Source organism: Accipiter gentilis, chromosome 29, assembly GCF_929443795.1.
Source record: "Accipiter gentilis chromosome 29, bAccGen1.1, whole genome shotgun sequence".
NCBI classification, from domain to species: Eukaryota; Metazoa; Chordata; class Aves; order Accipitriformes; family Accipitridae; genus Astur; species Astur gentilis.
Window position 1 is genome coordinate 7,546,512 of NC_064908.1, and position 20,758 is coordinate 7,567,269.

At 40.5% G+C, this 20,758-nt stretch overlaps 1 protein-coding gene across 2 annotated transcripts in view; it reads right to left on the reverse strand.

The window, feature by feature from the left end:
- The window catches only part of KDM5B (lysine demethylase 5B), a 57,929-nt gene that overhangs the window by 5,379 nt on the left and 31,792 nt on the right, over positions 1–20,758 (reverse strand). For both annotated transcript variants that reach the window (XM_049832369.1, XM_049832368.1), the window contains exons 12-23: positions 18,459–18,621; positions 17,311–17,430; positions 15,612–15,806; positions 15,022–15,203; positions 14,256–14,380; positions 13,784–13,934; positions 9,980–10,094; positions 7,572–7,927; positions 6,270–6,408; positions 3,923–4,102; positions 2,899–3,057; positions 566–1,051 (exon numbers count right to left, since the gene is read on the reverse strand). In XM_049832369.1, coding sequence (XP_049688326.1) covers positions 566–1,051; positions 2,899–3,057; positions 3,923–4,102; positions 6,270–6,408; positions 7,572–7,927; positions 9,980–10,094; positions 13,784–13,934; positions 14,256–14,380; positions 15,022–15,203; positions 15,612–15,806; positions 17,311–17,430; positions 18,459–18,621 — 2,371 coding nt within the window. The remainder of the gene's footprint in view (positions 1–565; positions 1,052–2,898; positions 3,058–3,922; positions 4,103–6,269; positions 6,409–7,571; positions 7,928–9,979; positions 10,095–13,783; positions 13,935–14,255; positions 14,381–15,021; positions 15,204–15,611; positions 15,807–17,310; positions 17,431–18,458; positions 18,622–20,758) is intronic.

A 20,758-nucleotide genomic window follows, 5' to 3' on the forward strand; every position in this document is an offset into this window, starting at 1 on the left:
CTTAACTCAGCAATATTAGCAGAATATTCAGCCTGGGAGTTCTAGTGCAAGCAATAAAGAGAAGAAGAAGCAGTAATGGCTGAAGATACCCCGTTGCAAACAACCTCATCTGAGAGCTAAGCTGGTAACACACTGGACGGTTTGTGCCTCTGTTACTAATTCTCAACACTTAAAACTATATTGAAACACCTGTAAGAACAGAATATACAGACTAATTGAATACTATGCACTCTAGAAACAATAGCTTCAACAACTCTATCATTAATAGCGTCACATTAGAGCTTAGGAGCTGGGAGAAGGGAAAATAGGGCCTTTAGGATTAATTGCTCCCAGGACTCCAGCAGAAGGAGAACATGAAGCTGCTGCTGGAGGACACACACGTCCTGGCTGACTGTCAAGGCAGAACCCAAACTCCTTATATCTGTAAAGCAACGCATAAACAATCTGCCTTGCCAGTATTTGTATGCAGATACAACGAACCCAAAACCCAGTGAGGTGTTACAGGCTGTTCTTGTTGACCACACGCCACCCACTGCCAGGAAACCCAGAAGCAGCTCAGCCTCACCTTGTTTGTCTCTGGCAATTGGCCTGCTGTGGCTTGCCATCTGTTGTAAAATAATCCTGAGCCAACTTTGTCTTGTATAAGTTTTAGATTCCCTGAATATAACATTTGTTGTGCTCTGTGCTGCCAGTTCACAGTTCTCTCGATCATATACCGTAAGGCATCCCCCTCAGGAAGCCTCACACGGATACGCTGCAAGGAGGCCAGCAACGGTAAGATCTTTTCTAAAGGTGGCTTTTCTGATCGATGACAGTGTGGACAGAGCCACACACGAGGTCCCTGCAAAATGTTGGGCACCGAAACACAGCCAGTATGGAAGAACCCTCTGCAGAGTTCACACTGTATCATTGGAGCAGCCGGCTCCTTCTGGCACAGACAGACTTTCAGTTCTGTGTCCTCTTCACTAGACAGCACCTTCACTTCGTTTGCTGCTCGCAGAGAACGCAATGCTTCCATCTCCTTTAATCGGGCCTCCCCAAGCGTAGCCATCTAAAAGGGAGTTCAAAGAAAGGGATGTAATCTTGAAATGAACATTAGTCATTAGAAACAGGGCAACCTCTGCACAATCACGCTCTTCAGATACGCCAGCAAGTATTTCAGATTGTTAAGAAGCTGCTCACCCCTATATGCCTTCAAGGCTTTGAATGTTTGAAGCAAAGCAGTTATGAGGGTGTGAAGTGATAAGACTTCAGTTTCCTTCTGTTTTCTCATCAGGCCCAGAGATACAAAGTGTATTCCTTTGCAAAAAATGACCTCCTAACTCCTTTCTTCTCTGTTCCAAATCCTTCATGTTTTGTGATACAAAAGCATTACCTTCATTAAAGCAGCTTAAATTCTGAAACAAGTGCTGATTTGGCTTGCAGGTACTTCTCTATGAACATGTCTCTCAAATATGTAGTCTGACTCTGTATAATCATAAAACATATCTGGGCAGTTTTCAGAAATACAAATACATCTCTGATACCCACCTTACACTGTCAAGTTCACAGGGCTGCACCCTGACCTATGTACTCCTCTGGGGTTTGTAAACACCAAGTGAAATTCAGGTGTACTCCTGAATGTGGTGTTTGCCCTTTCTACAGCTGCTCATGATCCTTTTTTTCAGGCATCTTTAGCATTAGCTGCTAGTAAAGACAGCAATATATTTCAGTTTCATAAAGGCTATTAATAGCAGCTGCAACTAATAAATGCTATGCATTTTGTTATGTATATAAAAATAAATGTATACAGGAGGGTTTGTAAATATATACAAACCAGTTATTTCACACATCATGGCATTGAAATGTGATGACTAGAGAAAAATCAGCTATGCAAGAATTAAGACAACTGCATCCAGCATGGGCAGATACGGGACCTGGGCACAGCACACTACATTACATATGCACGGGTGCTGAGCACTGCAGCTACAGCATTGGGTTGTGAAAGTATCCAAACCTCCACTACAAGAAGATTTTTGTTCCCCTTGTGTCAGAAGCAAAACCTGCCACAGTAAATGAATGCCTTTTCCAGGGTGCAGTCCATGGGAGTATCCTTCTTTTTCAATACCCCAGCCGTTATCGAGATATTATCTAGTCAAAGAGGAGAAGGGTGCGTGATTTAGAGGACCCAGTCTCTTCTCCTTACAGCACTTGTAGGGACGCAGTCTGTAAGTCTGGATTTCCAGACAAGGAAGACAAAAACCAAAGCACTGAACATACAGGTTTCAAGTAGTTGCCATAGGTTAAAACTTAAATGTCCCATACCTAAAAGGGACAATTATATTCAAACCCTACCAAATCAGTCTACTGCTCCTCATTAATCATGGGACACTGTTTAATCTGACTGTGGTAGAGGCTCTGAAATAGGTCTTTTGGGATGAAGCACTTTACCACCAGCAACTAAGTCTGCTCCATCCAGAACAAGAGCTTTATTGACTTCATAATGCATGAGGTTTTCCTTAATTATTTATGGTGTCTGTTTTAATTATAAATGGTGTTCGCTTATTGTGTTCTTTGAAGAGATCAGAGTTGGGAAAACCCTATCCTACCTTTGATAAGGTTTTGGTATGGTGGGGGAAAATAGGTCTCAATTTTTTGATTTTCCTATACTTTGTTAGGCTACGGGCATTGCCAGGGAAACTGTAAGCACTTCATGCACAAACACAACACACATTTTTTCTACCAAAAGCAATTTTGGGAAGTCTAAAGTAAGGACAGAAAAGTGCAGTGCTAGAAGTCCTTCTGCAGAACAGCAGTGCAAGCACAAAAGAGTGGAAGATAACACTCCTGCACGAGAGGCAAACATAAACAAAGAACTTGGAAGAAACTCCAGCTCGAAAACAATCTTAAACTACATACCGCAGATGCAGTATCTTTGCTCTCAGAGAGTGCTCTTTCTAAATCACCCAGAGTCTCCAGCTTAGTGCTTTTCTTCTTTCCACTTGGCACTGGCTCCTTCAACTTCTTCTGCTTCCTCTTCAGATTCAGCATTCCAATATCACAACGGGGACATAACACCTGATGGACAGAAAAGCAGTATTGTCTGCAACTTTTTTAATGCATTCATCCTGCCCTAACACAGTCACATATGACTGGTTTGGTTAGAACAAGGATTCCAGCAGTTTTTTCATTCAAAGATTTGGGGGACTAGGATGAGATTATCTGGAAAATGGGGAGAGCTGGAAGGTTAAAAGTTCAGTTTTATAAAACGGGCAGACCACAAACACTTCCATGTTCCATTTAGATTGCTGGAATATACCGACAGCTGATACACTGAATAGCCTCCCTGTGATTCAAGCTGCAAGCCCTGGAAAACAGTAGAGGAAAACAGGAGCTGCCCCGCATTCCCATCTGCCCAAACGGAGCAAGGAGGGCTGGGGGCGTAAGAGGGGCTCAGCATAGGCTAGAGGGTGTGGATTGCTCAAGAACTGCAGGTGTTCACACATGTGCAGCAACAGATTCAGAGGGCCAGCTAAAGCAGCTACAGCCTCATCCTTGTCACAGCTAAACCTGAGGTGGATGAAGCAGCTATGAACCTGCACTCCAGTGGCTGCAGCCTGACACACTGAAGTAAATTCAGTGCCACAAATATGTCAATATTCCCATATTCATATTGAAAATGTCAAACTGTGGCACAGCATGCTCTCATTAGCCACTGATTAAAGAGACTGAAGTATAGCTAAATCTTAAGCATTGTAAAAGTTTTAAATGATCATTAAAAGCATAAGTCAATCTAATAAAGTTATGTTAAAATAATATAATCCTAAAACAATTCTGCAAATATACTTAATATTTATGGTTACTTCATGAGTTAATACTGTAGCTGTGATGTGCTTTTGCTGTGGTATGAATGGTGGTCTACTCCAAAGCTGAGATCTCCTACCTCCAAAAGAGAATAAGGGGAGTTCTCGCACAGAAATGTGTTAGCTGCACACTCCTTCCACGCTTGAACTTCTGACACCAAGGACTCCAGCCTCGGCAGGTAGTCCAGATGCACTGGAATAGATCGACCTCTTGTGACAAGTTCTGCTAGTGTGTCCAGTACAGGCACACGTCCTCCAACCTGTCAGATTATAAATTAAGAAATGGTTGATGTATACAAGACATACCACTTCCATGAATCACAGCAAGTCATTTAGATTAACTGAAGGTAGAGCTTGTAAAAATGAATTTACTGCTTAGACACTTCAGTCACTTCCACAGCTGTTACTCCAACATTTGTGTTTCTCATGCTCTAGCCATTAAGTACACAGACAAAACTAATAAAACACTTGGGGGGTGGGGGGGGTGGAAATACACTTACCAAATGACAGTTTAAAAACAAAAAACCTGCCACCAATATAAGCAGACTCTCAATCTAACAATCTGCATTCACAGCAGAAAATCAAAATAATTTTGAAATAGACCCAGAAGGCAAGTCTAACCCAGTCCCTGCCACGCCAAGAGCAAGGAACCATCTCAAGTATCCAATTTGAAAGCGAGCTCTGTTCATTCACTTAGCAGCCTACGCCTAAGGCAACCCAGTTACAAGAAGTCTAGCAGTACAGCAGCACTGAGAAGTAATTTCTAAAATAGGCAGTGATGTGGGACTCAAGAACTATTCATCCAGAACAACTCCAACATCTCTAGCAGCAACTCGCCAAGTACTGATACCAAGAGCTTCCTGCAAGTCACAATGACTGTAGGCATTTACGAAAATCTTTGCAGAAGTGAAGCAAAAATTCTTGGCATATACAGACACATTTTTCCATATTCAGGAGGCAGAATTTCAGAATCCAAACCAAGAAATTAGCAAATGCCAAGAACAAGTTACTTAAGCCCTCTCAAGATAGCCCTCTGTGCTGGTTTCGGCTGGGAGAGTTAATTTTCTTCACAGTAGCTGGTATGTGGCTATGTTTTGGATTTGTGCTGGAAACAGTGTTAATCGACACAGCGATGTTTTCTATTGCTGAGCAGCGCTTACAGAGCATCAAGGCCTTTTCGGCTTCTCACCCCACCTCACCAGTGAGGAGGGTGGGGGTGCACAAGGAGTTGGGAGGGGACACAGCCGGGACAGCTGACCCCAACTGACCAAAGCGATATTCCAGACCATAGGATGTTGTGCTCAGCATATAAAGACAGGGTAAAGAAGAAGGATGGGGGGGACCTTTGGATTTAAGGTGTTTGTCTTCCCAAGTCACTGTTCCGTGTGGTGGAACTCTGCCTTCCTGGCGATGGCTGAACACCTGCCTGATGATGAGAAGTAGTGAATGAACTCCTTGTTTTGCTTTGCTTGTGCGTGGCTTTTGCTTTACCTATTAAACTATTTCAGCCCATGAGTTTTCTCACTTTTACCTTTCTGATTCTCTCCCCCACCCCAGCCAGGGGGAGTGAGCGAGCAGCTGGGTGGGGCGTAGTTGCTGGCTGGGGTTAAACCATGACACCCTCAAACAAAAGTTAGTATTACATAAACTTTACTCCTTCAAAATTTTGAAGCCCAGGACAACTGATGTTTTTTAATAAAAGCATCTTGAACTCAAAAGAAGTTTTTATTAAAAGACCAATTTAGGTCAGACAGGCCTGAAAATACTAGTAAGCCAGATCAGAGTTCACTTTATGGAAAAAAACATGAGGACAAATGAAAATACAAAAAAATATTTGGCAAATTGTATCAAAATCTGAAAATCAGGGCTATCCCAGTCACACTCTTTCCTGATCTGTGCAGTCTCACTGACCCCTGGCTTGAGTACTTGCGAGGCTGAGCCATGAACCACTTCAAATGGTCAGCCCAGGCTACAATTACTCACTTGGGCTTGAACATGATGTCTGACTGCACAAGCAACAGTGCTAACACAAGGGGGAAAACTGGGAACAGAGAAGAAGGGAGAGTTAAATTGCCATTGAACTCTAAAAGAAGCAAAGAACCTAAAAGAAAGAAAAAGGGAAACTTGATCCACAAATAAAACTGTCTGATAGGTTAAAAAACAAACAAACAAAACCAACCAAACAAACAAACAAAAAAAAAAACAAAAAAAAGAAAATTTGAGTGGGAAGCACCAGAAGGTGAAAACCTGTATAGGTTTTTGTCTTTATCAGCCTCTGGTCTTCATTCTCTGCCATCAACTTGTTGCTCATTTGATTTTTGCGACACTGAAGCACCAAGTGCACACAATGGTGTGCAGAGTGTGGGTCTGTTAACCTGACAGAGGTTACTATCACCCACCAAGAAGCCAAGAGCACAGTTTACGTACCTGCAGAGCTTCCACTTCCTGCAGCCAGTCTTTGGCCTTCTGCACCGCGTCTTTCAGTGCGACACCATTTGGGAGATAGGCTGGGATCTCCTCTATTTCTTTCACTGCTGGTACAAGACTGCTCAGCGACTGCCGTGGTCTATGTAAACAAAACGTATCAGAATGTAAAACACTGCAATGCAGTTGGGGTGGTTCTACTCATCTGGCTTATTAAAACCAAAGGGTTACACCAAATAATGACGTTATGTCCAGTACTAGATACGGATACTGTACAATCACGACATTACTAATGCAGGTATGCTTTTAGAAATGTATATTTGCTTGCTGTAGTCTCCTACTTAGAAATATTCACACATTTGGGCTTAAGGGAGATCTAACATTTATTAACTTTTGGATGACAGAACCTTGGATCCTCAAATGCACACTGAACCCTAAAACAGTATCAGCTAAGAGATTGTACATTGGAAGGTTAAAAAAACCCTCAAGATGGCTTTTCTGTATTTCACAACTCGATTCTGATGTTTTAGACAGGTACAAACACAACTGCATCTCCATTTTGGAGGTTAAACCCAAGTTTATTCCAATTTTGTGCTCTATGAAGTTATAATTTTAAAACCATATGGTTACTAATGGGCAAGAAACACTCAAATGTTTTCATAATTATGAGGCTGGGGGGAAAAATTAAAAAATAAAATAATAATAAATAAAAATCAGGAATCTTGAGGGAAGAAACCTTGCATAAAAGTTTGTGCCACCTTTCTAAACTTGAAGTAGACTGTGCACTCCCCCATTTTACTTTATAAATCAGAAGGTCAAAGCAATGAGCAAGACAATTTTTCTCAATAAGCATGTATTGAGCTTATTTCCTCCTCCCCTGCACCAAATAATCTAGAAAAAAATCTTCTCAATGTTAGAAATAGTCCAGATAATAAAATTTTACCAGTTGGTGGTATGTAACTAAGCTCTATCTGGACATGCATCCTCCAGTATGACACAGGGGGAGGGAAGAATGTTGAAAGGAAGGGAAGAGGTGTCTTAAAACCCTTGTGGCAAAAGGAGAATTTGCACAATGATAGTGGAGCACCACAAACACTGCAAAGCCAACACCAATGTTTAAAATCGCTCAGTCACTCAACTCCCTTCTCCACCCCTTTCCCTTGTGGATGGCACAAGTTTTGCCTTCATGTTGTGAACTGGATGAACAAAAGAGGGCCCCTTCAGAAGTAAAGCCAACTATTTCCATCTTAAACAGCTCCTCAGCTCATGGAACTACAAAATGCAACACTAAGATTTAGCCTATACCTGGCCTTTATCAGATTTCTGGCTTTGTCATCCCAGTGTTCAGATACAGTAAGGAGCTCCTGCAGCTTTGCCATTGCTTTCTCAACTGCTGGGTAGGGAGCGAGTCCAACACCTGAGTCTATAAGACGTCTCATATCATCTAGAGTAAGAGAGTTTTGGTCCGAAGAAGCCAGTTGCACATCCTCGAGCCAGCGTGCCTGTTCCAGACGTATCCGCAGTTCAGCCAGTTGGGGTAGATCAACGTCAAAGTCAAAGCTGACATCCAACAGCTCCTGAAGTTCTGCAGCACTAGGCATTTCTTCAGAAAGGAGTTTTTGGCTTTGCTGTTGAAAAGCTTCCACACGATCAAGAAGATCCTGAAATACACAAATGCAGCAATAAATCATTAGAAAGCTCGCTGCCAAATCTCTTAAACATAAGTGCAAGCTTAAACATTTAAGTGCAAGGCTCCTGGCAAACACCACACTGCAATGCACACAACGTGCATGGCAAATTATCATGACATCTGGAACACTTAAATAGGGTGTCTTCAACACAGTGTCTAGATTAGCATCACCTCATACATGTGTCCATAAGCTTGAGGATCATAGAACAAGGGAATTCCACTCCAAACTCCTTTGAACCAAGACACGGGTATCAAAAATTGGTCTCAGAAGAATAGAAAGGATCTAAAGGGAAATTTTAAGTGTTTCATTAATGCTGTTTTCTGGCTTTGTTCTGGAATGATTAAGGAGGCTGAAGAACAGCAAGGTTAAGATTAAGAAGGCTTTGAAGAATGCTGGGAAGGGCACGGAGCTTCTGGGGTTCATTTCTGCTGGATTGTTAAGGTTTCTGAGCTGGACCACACAGTCCCAGTAAGCCACAGGAATTTTACTCTCTCACGCAGTGTAACACCTTCTCTCTCTCTGTATGTTCAACAGCTAATTACCCCAAAAAGGTACCTCTGTGGTTGCACTTCACCCAGGATAATAGGCAGTTAGAGTAATCTCACTGCAAAGGCTGGAATTACTCTGTTTCTAGCCATCCTGCCCAATGCTTCTAGTACTGGCTGAAATGCTACTCCAGCAGTAAATTCTTCCTTCACAGATGACATCTTGGTATTTTGCCAATGAGGCTGTTGCCTGAGTAGACGATCTCAGCCATAATGGAAATAAAGCCTTTTTAGAGATATATTAAATTGTGAACTGATCTCCAGTAACTGTTGGCCATTTATATTAACAGCCTAATTTGCATGACTACATATAATTTAAGATCGTTAGGAATGATATAAAAGAATATCCTGACCATGTGTTTGATATTTCCCTGTTCAAGAATGACAGATGGAGAAGAATTGTTTGCATGTCTGGCATTTCTGAACTTCTGCTTTTTAAAAAGTAAGGTTTAAATAGTAAGATAACTTCAGAGTTACTATGCTATAAACAAATAACTGTAAATAGGATTACATAAAGTCTGACTCGCGCATTCCAGACCTGATAAAGCTTCAAAAGCAATAGTCATAATGCTGAGCTGAACTGGTCTACTCTTATTCAAAGTTACATGGTATTGTCTGGTCTCTCAGCATTGTGTGGACACTTAAGAGAGAGTTTAGGAGCTGGACACTGCATCTCCTGGCTCTGTCACAAATATGCAAAGTCTTTTTCCTTTAAGACAGGAATTGCAGCTGCCCAGAATTTATGGTGTCCCCCCCCCCCCCCCCCTTTTTTTTTTATTACCCCTCAGTGTGATATTCAACATTTTGGCAAATTCTGAAACCAAATCATGAATTACTTTCAACTTGTCTGATGGCTGATTATCTGATGAGCAAACAAGCAGCACTAGCTGATGGTTGTGGGAGACAAAGTGATCTGACTCACTGTCAGCAGCAGGTACTCTGACAGAACAAGTATTTTGGTAGCCTAGGCTGGTAGCTTTGGCTAGGGTTATTTGTGTTGTTTCCTGGAACATGGGTTGATAGCACGAGGAGGTATCTAATTACGAGACCATGAGAAAGCTGATTCTGGATTAACAAAGAAGGAAAGTGATATGAATGTGAGAACTGCCACTCAGAGCATTACGGAGTTTTAAATAATTCTCAGACAAACCTGTCTTCACTCTTAAGAGGAGACTAGGTAACTGACCCCAAACTTTTAATCTGTAGTTACCCAAGTCATCCTGCTGCTTCTTTTGCATTACTTCGTACAACATTAACATTTTGATGTTAACATTTTGTAGTATAAAAATACACTGACCATGAACACCAGCATGTCACAAGAGCGCCATTCTTAAGCAACTCATGCACAAGTTACCCACGCCTGCCAGTTTAAAGCTATTCATTCTTGGAGCCAGTAGTAAGATAGCAGATTAATGCAGTGCAAATACATCACTATGACAAATGCTCATGTTCCTTCCCTGAGAATTTTCTAAGTTACCTTCAGCAATGGTGTCTGACTGAGGACACAAGGCAGAGCATAGAGCTGCCTCACAAACAACCGGAGTTCATTCACAGTCAACTGATTTTGACACTTTCCTCCTCCAGAGCGGTACCTGCAATTACACACAATTCAACTTTGTTGGATGCTGCTAAAAAATAAAATAAAATCTAAACTTCTCAAACATCTGCTTATGATTTCTTGTAAGTCAAGCTTTACTCACAAGTAACAGAATATTCAAAAGCATCCAAGAAGCCTAGGGCTTATATACATGGGAAAACTTCAGTTAGCTATAGCAGAATAAGCTATTGTTGAAAATACTCTTTCATATTAAATAGTGTTCTGGAACAACTACTCAGCCTTGGAAGAGCACTGGTTATTATGGAATAAAATTAGGCTTTTCTCCAGAACACAAAGCAATTGTGGATAAACTATTCAGTTATGTTGCAATAGCTATTGTAGTAAGCTCTCCCCATGTCCATACCAAAAGAGAACAAATCCCAATTTTGAATGGGTTTTTATATTTACAGGTCATGTAGGCGCTTCTGAAAAATCCTCTTTGCGCTGAAATCATCATTTTCATTTTTATCTAAAAGCTTTGTATCGAATGAGTGGCTTATAAGTGTTAACAAATTGGCTAATATTAAAAACCTCTCTAAACTCAAGCCAATATTAACTAGGTCTGAGAACCCTGAACAGAAAAGGAAAGAAATCTCTTACAATGCTGGCTCCAATTTAATCCACAATATGTCATTTAAACGAAAGAGGAAAACAACATCCCAGCAGGATATGCCAGCATGACTGGAATGCGAACACTATAACATAAGAGTGCTAAATTAAAATTTATTTTAAAGATAGGTATTTTTAAAGGATATGCAAGATCACATTGGGAGTTCCAAAATCCATAGTAAGCTGAACAATGAAATGAATTCAAAGTCTCAGGTACAACACAAGCTGGTTTATGGTTTACAATGTTTTACTATTTTTTGTGGAACTTCTGCAGTATCTTCCAAGGAAAAGGCACAAGTTTTTAAAATAAATAAATATTTATGTACACATACACACACACCCCCCTACATATCTAAACTGCAAAACTGAATGTCACAATATGTTTTTGATAACCAGAAACTACAGGAGACTTAAAAAAAAAAGCATTCACAGAAGAAAAGCCCACATCCATCTAGGGTTATTAATCACCAAGATCTCTAAGCACAAGGTCTCTAAACTCTTGGAGACTCTAAGAAGCAGAAAAGGTATCATGAGACCTAGAGATGGAAGGGGATGGATAGTGAACATCCTTTTGTACTTGCCCTGCTGTCATACTCTTCTCTTCCAGAGCCAGAGACGACTGAGGCCTACACTGTCCTCTGGTTCAATTCAGACAGCTCTTCACAGAACAATCTTCCAAACAGCATCTGTTAGGACTGCCTCATCATCCATCACCGCAAGAACCAAAGGAAACAGGGAAGTACAGCCCATCTACATTTTTCAGGTACTACAGAGAAGACTGAGCAAAAGCCACAGAATTTACTCTAAGAGAATATTTATCATCCGTCTTGCTCTTTTCTCCCCAGAAACTGTTGTGTATACTATACAGGAGGAGATCCTTGAGTATCACTGATGACCATGATTAACAGGGATTGCCTTTCCAGTTGAGTCAAGTCTACTGCATGACTCTTCCAAACCCCGGATCAGAACAAAACGCTCAGTCCATAAAGGAAAGTTTGTCAAAAGCATGAACCAAACTTTAGGCAAAATCCAAAATCCTTTATAACTGATACACAGCAGTCAGCATGATGAAGGCTGCCCAACATCCAGCAGATGTGAACATCACATAGATGAAACTGTATTAGATATAACATGTATTAAGATTTTAAGCAGATTATTCTCTTCTTTGTATCTTCCTACATTGGAAGCACTCCCCCTTCAATCTTTTAAGAAAAAAATAATCCATCAAAGAACATGTGTTTTTAAAACTCTTAATTATGAAGACATGCAACTGGACTTTTCCCAGGAATATGCCAAAAAAGATCAAAGGAGAAATGGTGAGAGAAGGGCAAAAAACAGAGCAAATGAGAAATGCAATCCAAGCACTTCCTTGATCCTGTGTACTGCAACACTGGGTGGATTTTTCATCACGGTCTGTAATGCTAAAGGAGCTGGCAAGTACAGCTGTGAGAAAGGTTGATAACCCTACCACGGTGACAAAAGAACAGACCTGGTCAGAAGATGAAGGAAAAAATTGCCCCCCACTCTTTCCAGGCCAAGCAAAGTCAGGTACATGTTAAGAGCAGGAAGGACTCTTGGAAGAGCTCGTCTGCCACAGAACAGCTGGAAAGGGCCTGGCTGCTGCTCCAAGTTCATCATCAGGAGGCCTGAGCAAGTACCAAGGATGGGAGAACACATAGACTGGAGATGCCAGAACAAGTAGAGGTGGGTCAACACTAAATGAAGAGATTAGGAGCGGACAAGTCCTTTGTTAACAGTGCTGTGAATCTCTTGAGTTGGAAACTGCCTATCTGGCAGAAGTCATGTCTGTTGGAGTGCTGAAATTTTTCATTTCCTGTTGTAATATTTTTACGTTCTTGTGACAGGGACTTCATCCTCTTGTGTTTGCAAGACGGTGAAGGTGAATTTTTATCAACTCCTTGCACAAAGACTTACACAAGGATCACTAGAAAGGGAAAGTGCAGCTACAAAAATCACATCTAAACAGTAGTTGAATATCCTACTACCAAAGTCCTTCGAAGTCAGCCTTTAAAGTACTGCAAGAACACAGGGATTGACAACCTACAAGATTCCTGCTGAGGCAAGCAACATGCACAAACCACACATGTGCAGTTATACCAACACAAAGAGCAACTGCTCTGACAAACACTACGTTGTTCAAAGCAGCAGAAACAGGTGAAAACTGTCCAGATGGAACAAAAGAGAAACAGTTTTTCCTGAAGTATTTCACACTAAGATTGTTGGACTTGAGCAATATTGTCCTCCACACACATAAAACCAAGATTTTCTTAGAAACCTATCATCCCGCAAGGCTAGATGCAGCCATTTTAAGTCTGGGTGGAGAATCTGCAACAGAAGATGGCAATTTGTGATCCCTGAGAGAAAGGCTACTACATTAATACAGTCACAATCAAACTGATACAATGAGGAGATCTGGCCTTGTCCTTCTGGATCTTCTGACTCCTTTCAACTCATTTCAGGCATGGAAACTGCTAGCAGAACTAGGCAGCCAGACATCCAGTTCACAAAGAATGTATTACACAAACACTGCCCTATCTTCAAATTCTTTGAGCAAATAACCTGTCCGAAAGATTTAACATAAGTGCTGCCAAAGAAAGAGCTAGTATTTTTCAGAGATCTCATACAGTATTCCCATCACCATCAGCTCAGGAAGTTAAGACACTTTATTTTTCCACAAGGCATAAAGTGTAATGAATATAATGACATATGCACCACTGACAGATTTTCAGTCCCCATGGCACAGAGACAAGTGGACTGTGTCTTGTTCGGTGTTGCTTTGTCTGGAAATACCACAACAAGTCTTCCTTTTCGGGAACATCAGAATGAATTTACTGCCCAACTGTCAAACACAGAGGAAGAAGACACTGAAAGCTCAGGATGTTTAACTTATTACATGTAGTAAAGGTGAATCTCCCTGTAAAAGATGGCCCTCTCTCGAAGACAAAAAGATTACTTTCATTTTTAAGTCTTCCAGAACACTGGCATCTATCACTGGCCACTGGTATCTATCTTCAGTGACTCAATTTTGTTACAAACCCATATAGTAACATTTACCTGGTTTGTCTTTTGCCATTAAGAAGCTGCTGTGCAACTGAGGCACATTTGTCTGCATCCTGCGTAACCAGTCTGAGATGTCGCAGTAGATCATTGTCTGGAAACTTTTTCATTTCTGATTCTTCTATCAAAGCCTTAAAACTGATGAGACCTTTTGGGAAAGATATTAAGTTAACAAAAGTCTCCTTTGTGATGGATTTGAAATGGTAAGACTGAATAAAACAACACATGAAACATTTCTATTTCAACTCCAGTTATATTTTTTGTCAGTGATTTACAACCTTCTCACACAGAGTTAGCTTAGCATAATTTCTGGGACTGTAACAGCTAAAATATTTACTTTAAAACATAAAATTATATGTGATTTCTTTTGACTGTCACATTAGACAAAAGTTACTAAGGTTGAGAAACTAAAAACTGAAAAATTAGCCATCTAAAATTATGCGTTGCAGACAGAAGGTAAGATACTTACTTTTTTTGTTGTTAATTTTTGCCTCCAGAGCTTCATTAACATTGGAAGCCCATTCATTGTATGATTCCGCACGCATCTTTAGCGCGCTCATCATTGGATAAAGTTCCTCCAGGGTATAGCGGTACCTACAAGTAGCACAGAATTCAAACTCTTCAACAAAATCTGCGAGGGAGCAGGAGGGTGGAACGGAGGGGCATCAGGATGGGTTGGTCCATACAACACAGAAATTATCTAATAGGCACCCGGGTTATATAATTAAGACCTACAACCACACCACGTTCCTCCCAAGACAATTTCAATGTTGTAATTGCTTCAAAAAAGCAATTTCAACATTACAATTGCAGCAATTGTGAAACTGTCTTAGGACAAGCTACATTCATGTAGGACAAAGATGTAACAAATAACAGGAAAGGAAAGATGACAATAGGAAGGAAAGCTAACAAAAGCAAAAAAATATTACTCGGCAAGAACTGGATGTAAGGGATGATGACCTTTTTGCTATAAATAAAAAAGCAAACTAATTCATCCAGCAATTTTTGCCATTATAGAGCAAGAAGAGCTGAATGCTGGAAAGAAAGAGTCTTTGTATACGAGCACAAAAAGGCACTTTGTTTTGGGGGCACTATATTTGCAAAGGACTGAAAGAAACAGAATACTGAGACTAGCACCACTGACAAAACAGAGTAGGCACTAGATTATCAAACCACAGTATGTACACGTACAATAAGTATCTCCAGAACAGTATTATTTGCTCTCTAAAGCTTACCCCAGTTTATATTTGTAGGTGGGACAGGAACAGAGATCCTCGACATGGTACAAGCATACCAATAACCCAGGTTTACATGGACAATAAACAGCAGACATAAAACAGGTGGTTTTACACTTTAAGCACTGTCGCTCATCATCAGGAAACAGCTCAAAAGCCACTCTCTCCGAGTCAGTCACTCCCTGCAAAAGAGTATGTTACATCACTTCAAAGTCTAATGAAGAGGTGACTATTCCAAGCTAAAACATCAGAAGCTGAATTTATCAAAGGAATAATGAAGTTTAGAAATAAGATATTAAAACCAGGTAGACAGAAATCTTGGTTAATGACAAATCAGCTATTCTAAGTTACTGAAAGAACAAATATTACCATAAAAGAGACATTCTGAGCAATATTAAAGGGCAGGCGCTAAAGCAAGATGTGCGATAAATGACTCTTTATCCAAGTGGTCCTCTGAAATCAACAATGCTACTCAGGAAGGTACTATGTAGCTCTAAGCCGTTGACAACACAGTACAAGTCCCAGCATGTTTTCACACGACTGTTTCAACTGTTCCTTTCTTCATTATAATATCATTTCCTACAACTCACCAGTTTGTCAACCTTCTCACGCAACCTCTTCTCATCTTCAATCATAATAGCCATGTCTTTCTGAACTGTAGATGCTACCACAACATCAAGAACATCTGCTTTGGAAGCCATTTTACAGATCATCTCATCATGAGAAAACACACAGTAACGGTTTAGCAGACGGTAATGTTCTACACATTGGCGACCCAACGGTAGCTGCATTGAAAAACATTAAATAAATTAAGAGTTCATTCTGGAAATTACATTAAGGTACTAACTTTTTGTACTACTAACCAAAAACTATCCAAATGAAAGGCCAAGAAAAATCCTTCTAGCAACAATATTCATAATTCAGAATGTAAAACTAGAGAAATCAAGACCCTGAGTTCTTGTAAACCAGTACTGCTTATAACTCTTTTACAGTGGACACTGAGGATGCAAGTTGTTTAGCTAGGTTCACAGGGGGAACATACTATCTGGAAGAGACCATAATTAGGGGTAACTAAATCACTAAACCACAGCAGGGTCAGGAATACCCAAGCTAAAAACACACACAGGCTGGGGAAATGTCAAAGGGAAGAGTACATACACTTGTCCTATTCTTACCACTCAAGGTATGCCCCATCAAAGGCAGGTTGCAGGGCATGCTGGACCTTTTTCTCAAATGATATGGCTGTTTTATATAGTATACGAACCATGCTGCAGCCTGAGAAATTGCTGACACCATGAACCATTAAAGTCCCTAACTAACCCCAGGCAGAGTAAACAATTCATTATGAGCTGGGTAGGTTACTCATAGCTTTATTTTAAAGGCTGTCACTGGCCAGGCGTGTAACGATGCTCAGGTTACAATGAGGTTATGTGTTAGAGTCCGGTATGAAACTCATGGAAGGACAATAGGAAAAACAAAACCAAACCAACCAATAGGCTAACATAGTCACAATGCAGAAAGCTTAAATTTTAGTCATCTCCTACTTCTAAGTAATGTTTTTTAAATCTAGCAACATTTTTAGATGGGCTACATTTACAAATAGCCAAGACTTTTTTTTTTTTTTTGGGGGGGGGGGGGGGGGGGGGGGGGGGGGGAACCAAACCAGAAGAGGAGTAATTTGAAGCATATCAGTAGCTTCAAAGGATCTTTCTGAGATCAGGCAACACTGTGTCTGAGAAATCTGCTGGGAAGGAGAAATGATTACTTTTAACTTTGGAGCAACTATCCTCCATTTGTTTTTATTTTAAAAAAAAAGACAAAAAATTAATTAATTACTATGACCTAATAATTGTAATGTGTGCCTATCTCTGTTGTTTCAATGAGCTGAGTGAAGCTTACTGGGAACAAAGTACTGGTCGGTAAGCCTTCTGTTTGAACATTAAAACTTTCTGTTCCCTTCTCATTAAGGTATTCTTCCCTAAAAACCTAGAGCACCTCTGCTATCCATATGCTACTCATATTCTAGGCGTGCATAGGACCTTGCCTACCTTCTGCTGTAAAAGATACATCAGCTCTAATGTATAATTTCAAACCGAACCTTAGGAACCAGAGAAAGCCCACAGTTTACTACATGAAAGAAATACCTTCAGCAAAACACTATGCTTCCAGTAACAGGCTCCTTCTGATCCGTGGACTAGATTTGTGCATCAGCAGTAAATTAGAGCTGTACATCAGCTAGGAACAACTTTGGAACTGCATACTTAACGAAAAACTGGTTTTGGAACATACCCAATCAACTGTGCAGAAGTTCACAGCTTCAGCAAAATTAAAACCCTGATTGAAGCCACTGTGATAAGCTCTTGGAAAGGTGATCACAAACTCTCCAGCACACTGATTGGTTCGATAAACCTAGGAGAAAAGACAGACAAGTATTAGATCAAACCTAAACAGAACTGAAGGCTGTGAAGAGAATATGGATTTCCAATTCCTAGTAACTTCTATGATGACTTCGGATAGTTCTAAAACATAAGCCCAAGAATTACTACTGACATTTGGTAACTTGTCATACAAAACCCTAGAAAGCAAAGGGCTTTCATTTAGCCATACCTGCACTTTCAGCCATTTTAAGTCTACTGTCTGTGTCTTTTGCACTTGCTAGCTCTGTGCATGGTTACACAGATAAAGCATAGGCAAGGTTCTCTTCAACGTGCAGCTGAAGGGGAAGAGAAATTGAACCTACTCAAAAGTTCAGACTGCTGTAAATCTAATACTTTTGGTGCTATACAATCAGCATGAAAGCAGGCAGGTCTTCCTGCATCTTTCAGTTTTGGAGTCTCTCAAAGCATAGTTGACACCACAAATTTTGCTACTTTTTCCAGATTTTCCTTTAAGTCCCAAGGTCAGCTAGTCAAAAGCTAATTAAGTTGTAAAGGGACATAATTCCCATGAACAATCTAGTATGGAATATGATGGAAACTGATGAAAAAATGTTTTTAAACACCTAAGAACTTATCCAGGAAAAATAAGAGGATGTGGATGACAAATAAAGGAAGAATGGGGTTTGGCCCCTTGCCAGAAACTCTATGCCAAAAAAAAACCCAAAACACCCAATTGTGTCTGATTAGACAGACATATGAAGAGCTCCTGCCATTGTTTCAAAGGTCGAGACTAAACTTTCCAGCTGAGATACAGAAATAGAAATATACTAAGGTAGATCTCCAGAGAAGAGTTTGCCAAGCAATTTCAAAAGCAATGATTCCATTGCCCATCTGTTCATACTGGCACATTATACTAGACAAGGAAGATACAACACACATGGAAACTACCACACCATCTCTGTAATAAAAGTGGCTTCAATTATGAGATTTGAAGTAGAATTCAGTGCAAATGAAAGAGGGTTGGGTTTGGGGGAGTAGCACAGGAGTCCAACAACATACAGGCACTCCGTGGGCCATCAAAGTATTCGGGTTCATTATGGTGACAAGTTGGTGCAAGAGATCTGGCTGAGATTCAAATAGCTCTGGAGCAAGCTTCTTCATTACATCCTCCAGCTGTTCAGCTGCATACCCTGGGGCTCCATACCACGTTTTAGGCTCCCCCCTGCAAGATTATTAAAAAAAGTTAAATATAAGCAATCTCGTAAGTTACATTTTCAGTCTTCTGCTTTAAAATACACCATGTCAAATGAAGGGTATACCACCAGGAAGGAATGCAAAGATTATGTACCTTCCTGAATCTTCACATTTTACACAGGTCCCTCCTCCAGACCTAAGGTTTTAACTGCCTACATTTATGAGCACATACTTAAAATATTCTGGGGAAAAAAAAAGACTGAAGAAGTCCTCAGTGAAGTTCTGCTAATTCAGCACAACTTCAAAACATAAGCTGTCTTCTACCATAAACACAAACTCCCTGTTGGATCTAACAACCAAAGCCAGTTCTTTCTGTCTTGTGCATAATTGCCATAAAAGCAACATATAGTAAGTAGAAATTAAACTTCCGAATTATGCAAAAGACCTCAAGAAAAGGAAAAAAAACATATCCAGAGTAGGAACAAAGAATTTCTAACAACAGCTTAACCCAATGCAAGCCAGTTCAGAAAATTAAGGTTATGCAGATGTGTTCCAGTAGATATTGCTTCAGGTTTACAACAAAGCTGGCTGACTGTAGCAAAAAGATGAAAATGCCTTCTAATCCCTTATAAAGAACAATGTTAGAAAAGGTATTTAGAAAAGGAGATAACAGACAAATCACCTTCTCCCAAGAGTGCGGGAAAAATGGTAAAGCTGACCCAACAGTGTTCTTTTTTTCCCTAAATCATGAAGCAATTGGGAGGATTCCAGAAGAAGAGAGTGAAGTATGAATACAGAAGCATAACCCTCATACCTAGGAGCTTATTCCTGTACTCAAATAGCACCTCTGTCATGGTGAAGAGGACAGCTAGCGGGAGGGACTGTGGAAGGGCAGTTACTTTGGTACCACAACGATAAGCACAAGTAGAGTCATCACTATGCAGTGTTAGATGACTATGCAGCCTTGGACCTGGTCATCATCTTGGAACAAGTCTATGAATTCATGAAGACCAGCCACAGATGCAACTAAAAACTGTCATGTGTCCTGAGCCAATATGAGGTTAGTCAAGAATTCTGCTCCTTGATACATGTCATTGCCCAGGAATGTATGACAGCAGTTATGAACTATGCTAAACTTGGACCAGAATACTGGTACCAGGGTGCTCTGGACTTCAGGAGAACAGATAGCAGAGAAAGATGGAATTCTAATGGAGCTATTAAGGTGTCAGCCTTATGAAGGCAGCAAGCTGCAGAATGGACGAAGGTGACAGTTCTTTCTGCACTGCTACCTGGCAGCTCCGAATTCCTGCTTTTAGAAATACTAGCATCAACGATGATAATTCTACCTCTGACCAGGACTGACATCTTATTTATTTATTTGCAAGCATCCTTAGAAGCAAAGACTTGTTTTTTTTCTCCTTTTATTACCATTTCAAAAACTAACACAGGATTTAAAGTCATGCAGGAGAACTATTGCCTTCAACCCTATGAAAGGCCTGCTGCTGTAGCCTAGTTCACTTGGGGCTATCTGCTCAAAGCACCATACCAGGATACAAGCTCTTTCAAGGCACACAGGAACACTGAAGATGGACATGCCATCTCTAGTATTTCACAAGAACAAGTCCTGCCTTCTGAAGTCTTTTCAGAGTTTGGAGCATTGTCTCTTCAGCAGCGGGTCATTAAGACTGACTCCTCTGGCCAACAACAGTATTAACCTCAACTACACATTGCTCTCCAACAGGCTAAAGAACCCAGACTTAAACCTCTAAGTTGAAGGGAAATACAGAAGATTATCTGCAAATGAAAAGACAAGACATCAAGGATTTTCATGCTGGAGGAGAAATAAATTAAAAGGAGGCAGGGCAACTTTCACATGTGTCTGAATGTATGTACATGTCTGTGCACATGTACATGTATGCAATTATGCATCTTTCTGGCCTTGACTGCAAATACTAATGCAATGCAGGACAAATTATGGAGGACATAATGCTATTCTTACAATAGCAAGGGAAGCTCTCCTAGAAGAAATTAAGTTTCTACTGCAAACACAAAAATCTCCTCTCCTTCCCACACTTTTCAGCCTGACTGAAGACCCAGACAAAAAAAAAAAAGGCAACAAATGACAAGGAAGATAATTTTTAGAATGTAATCCTGATCACTCATTT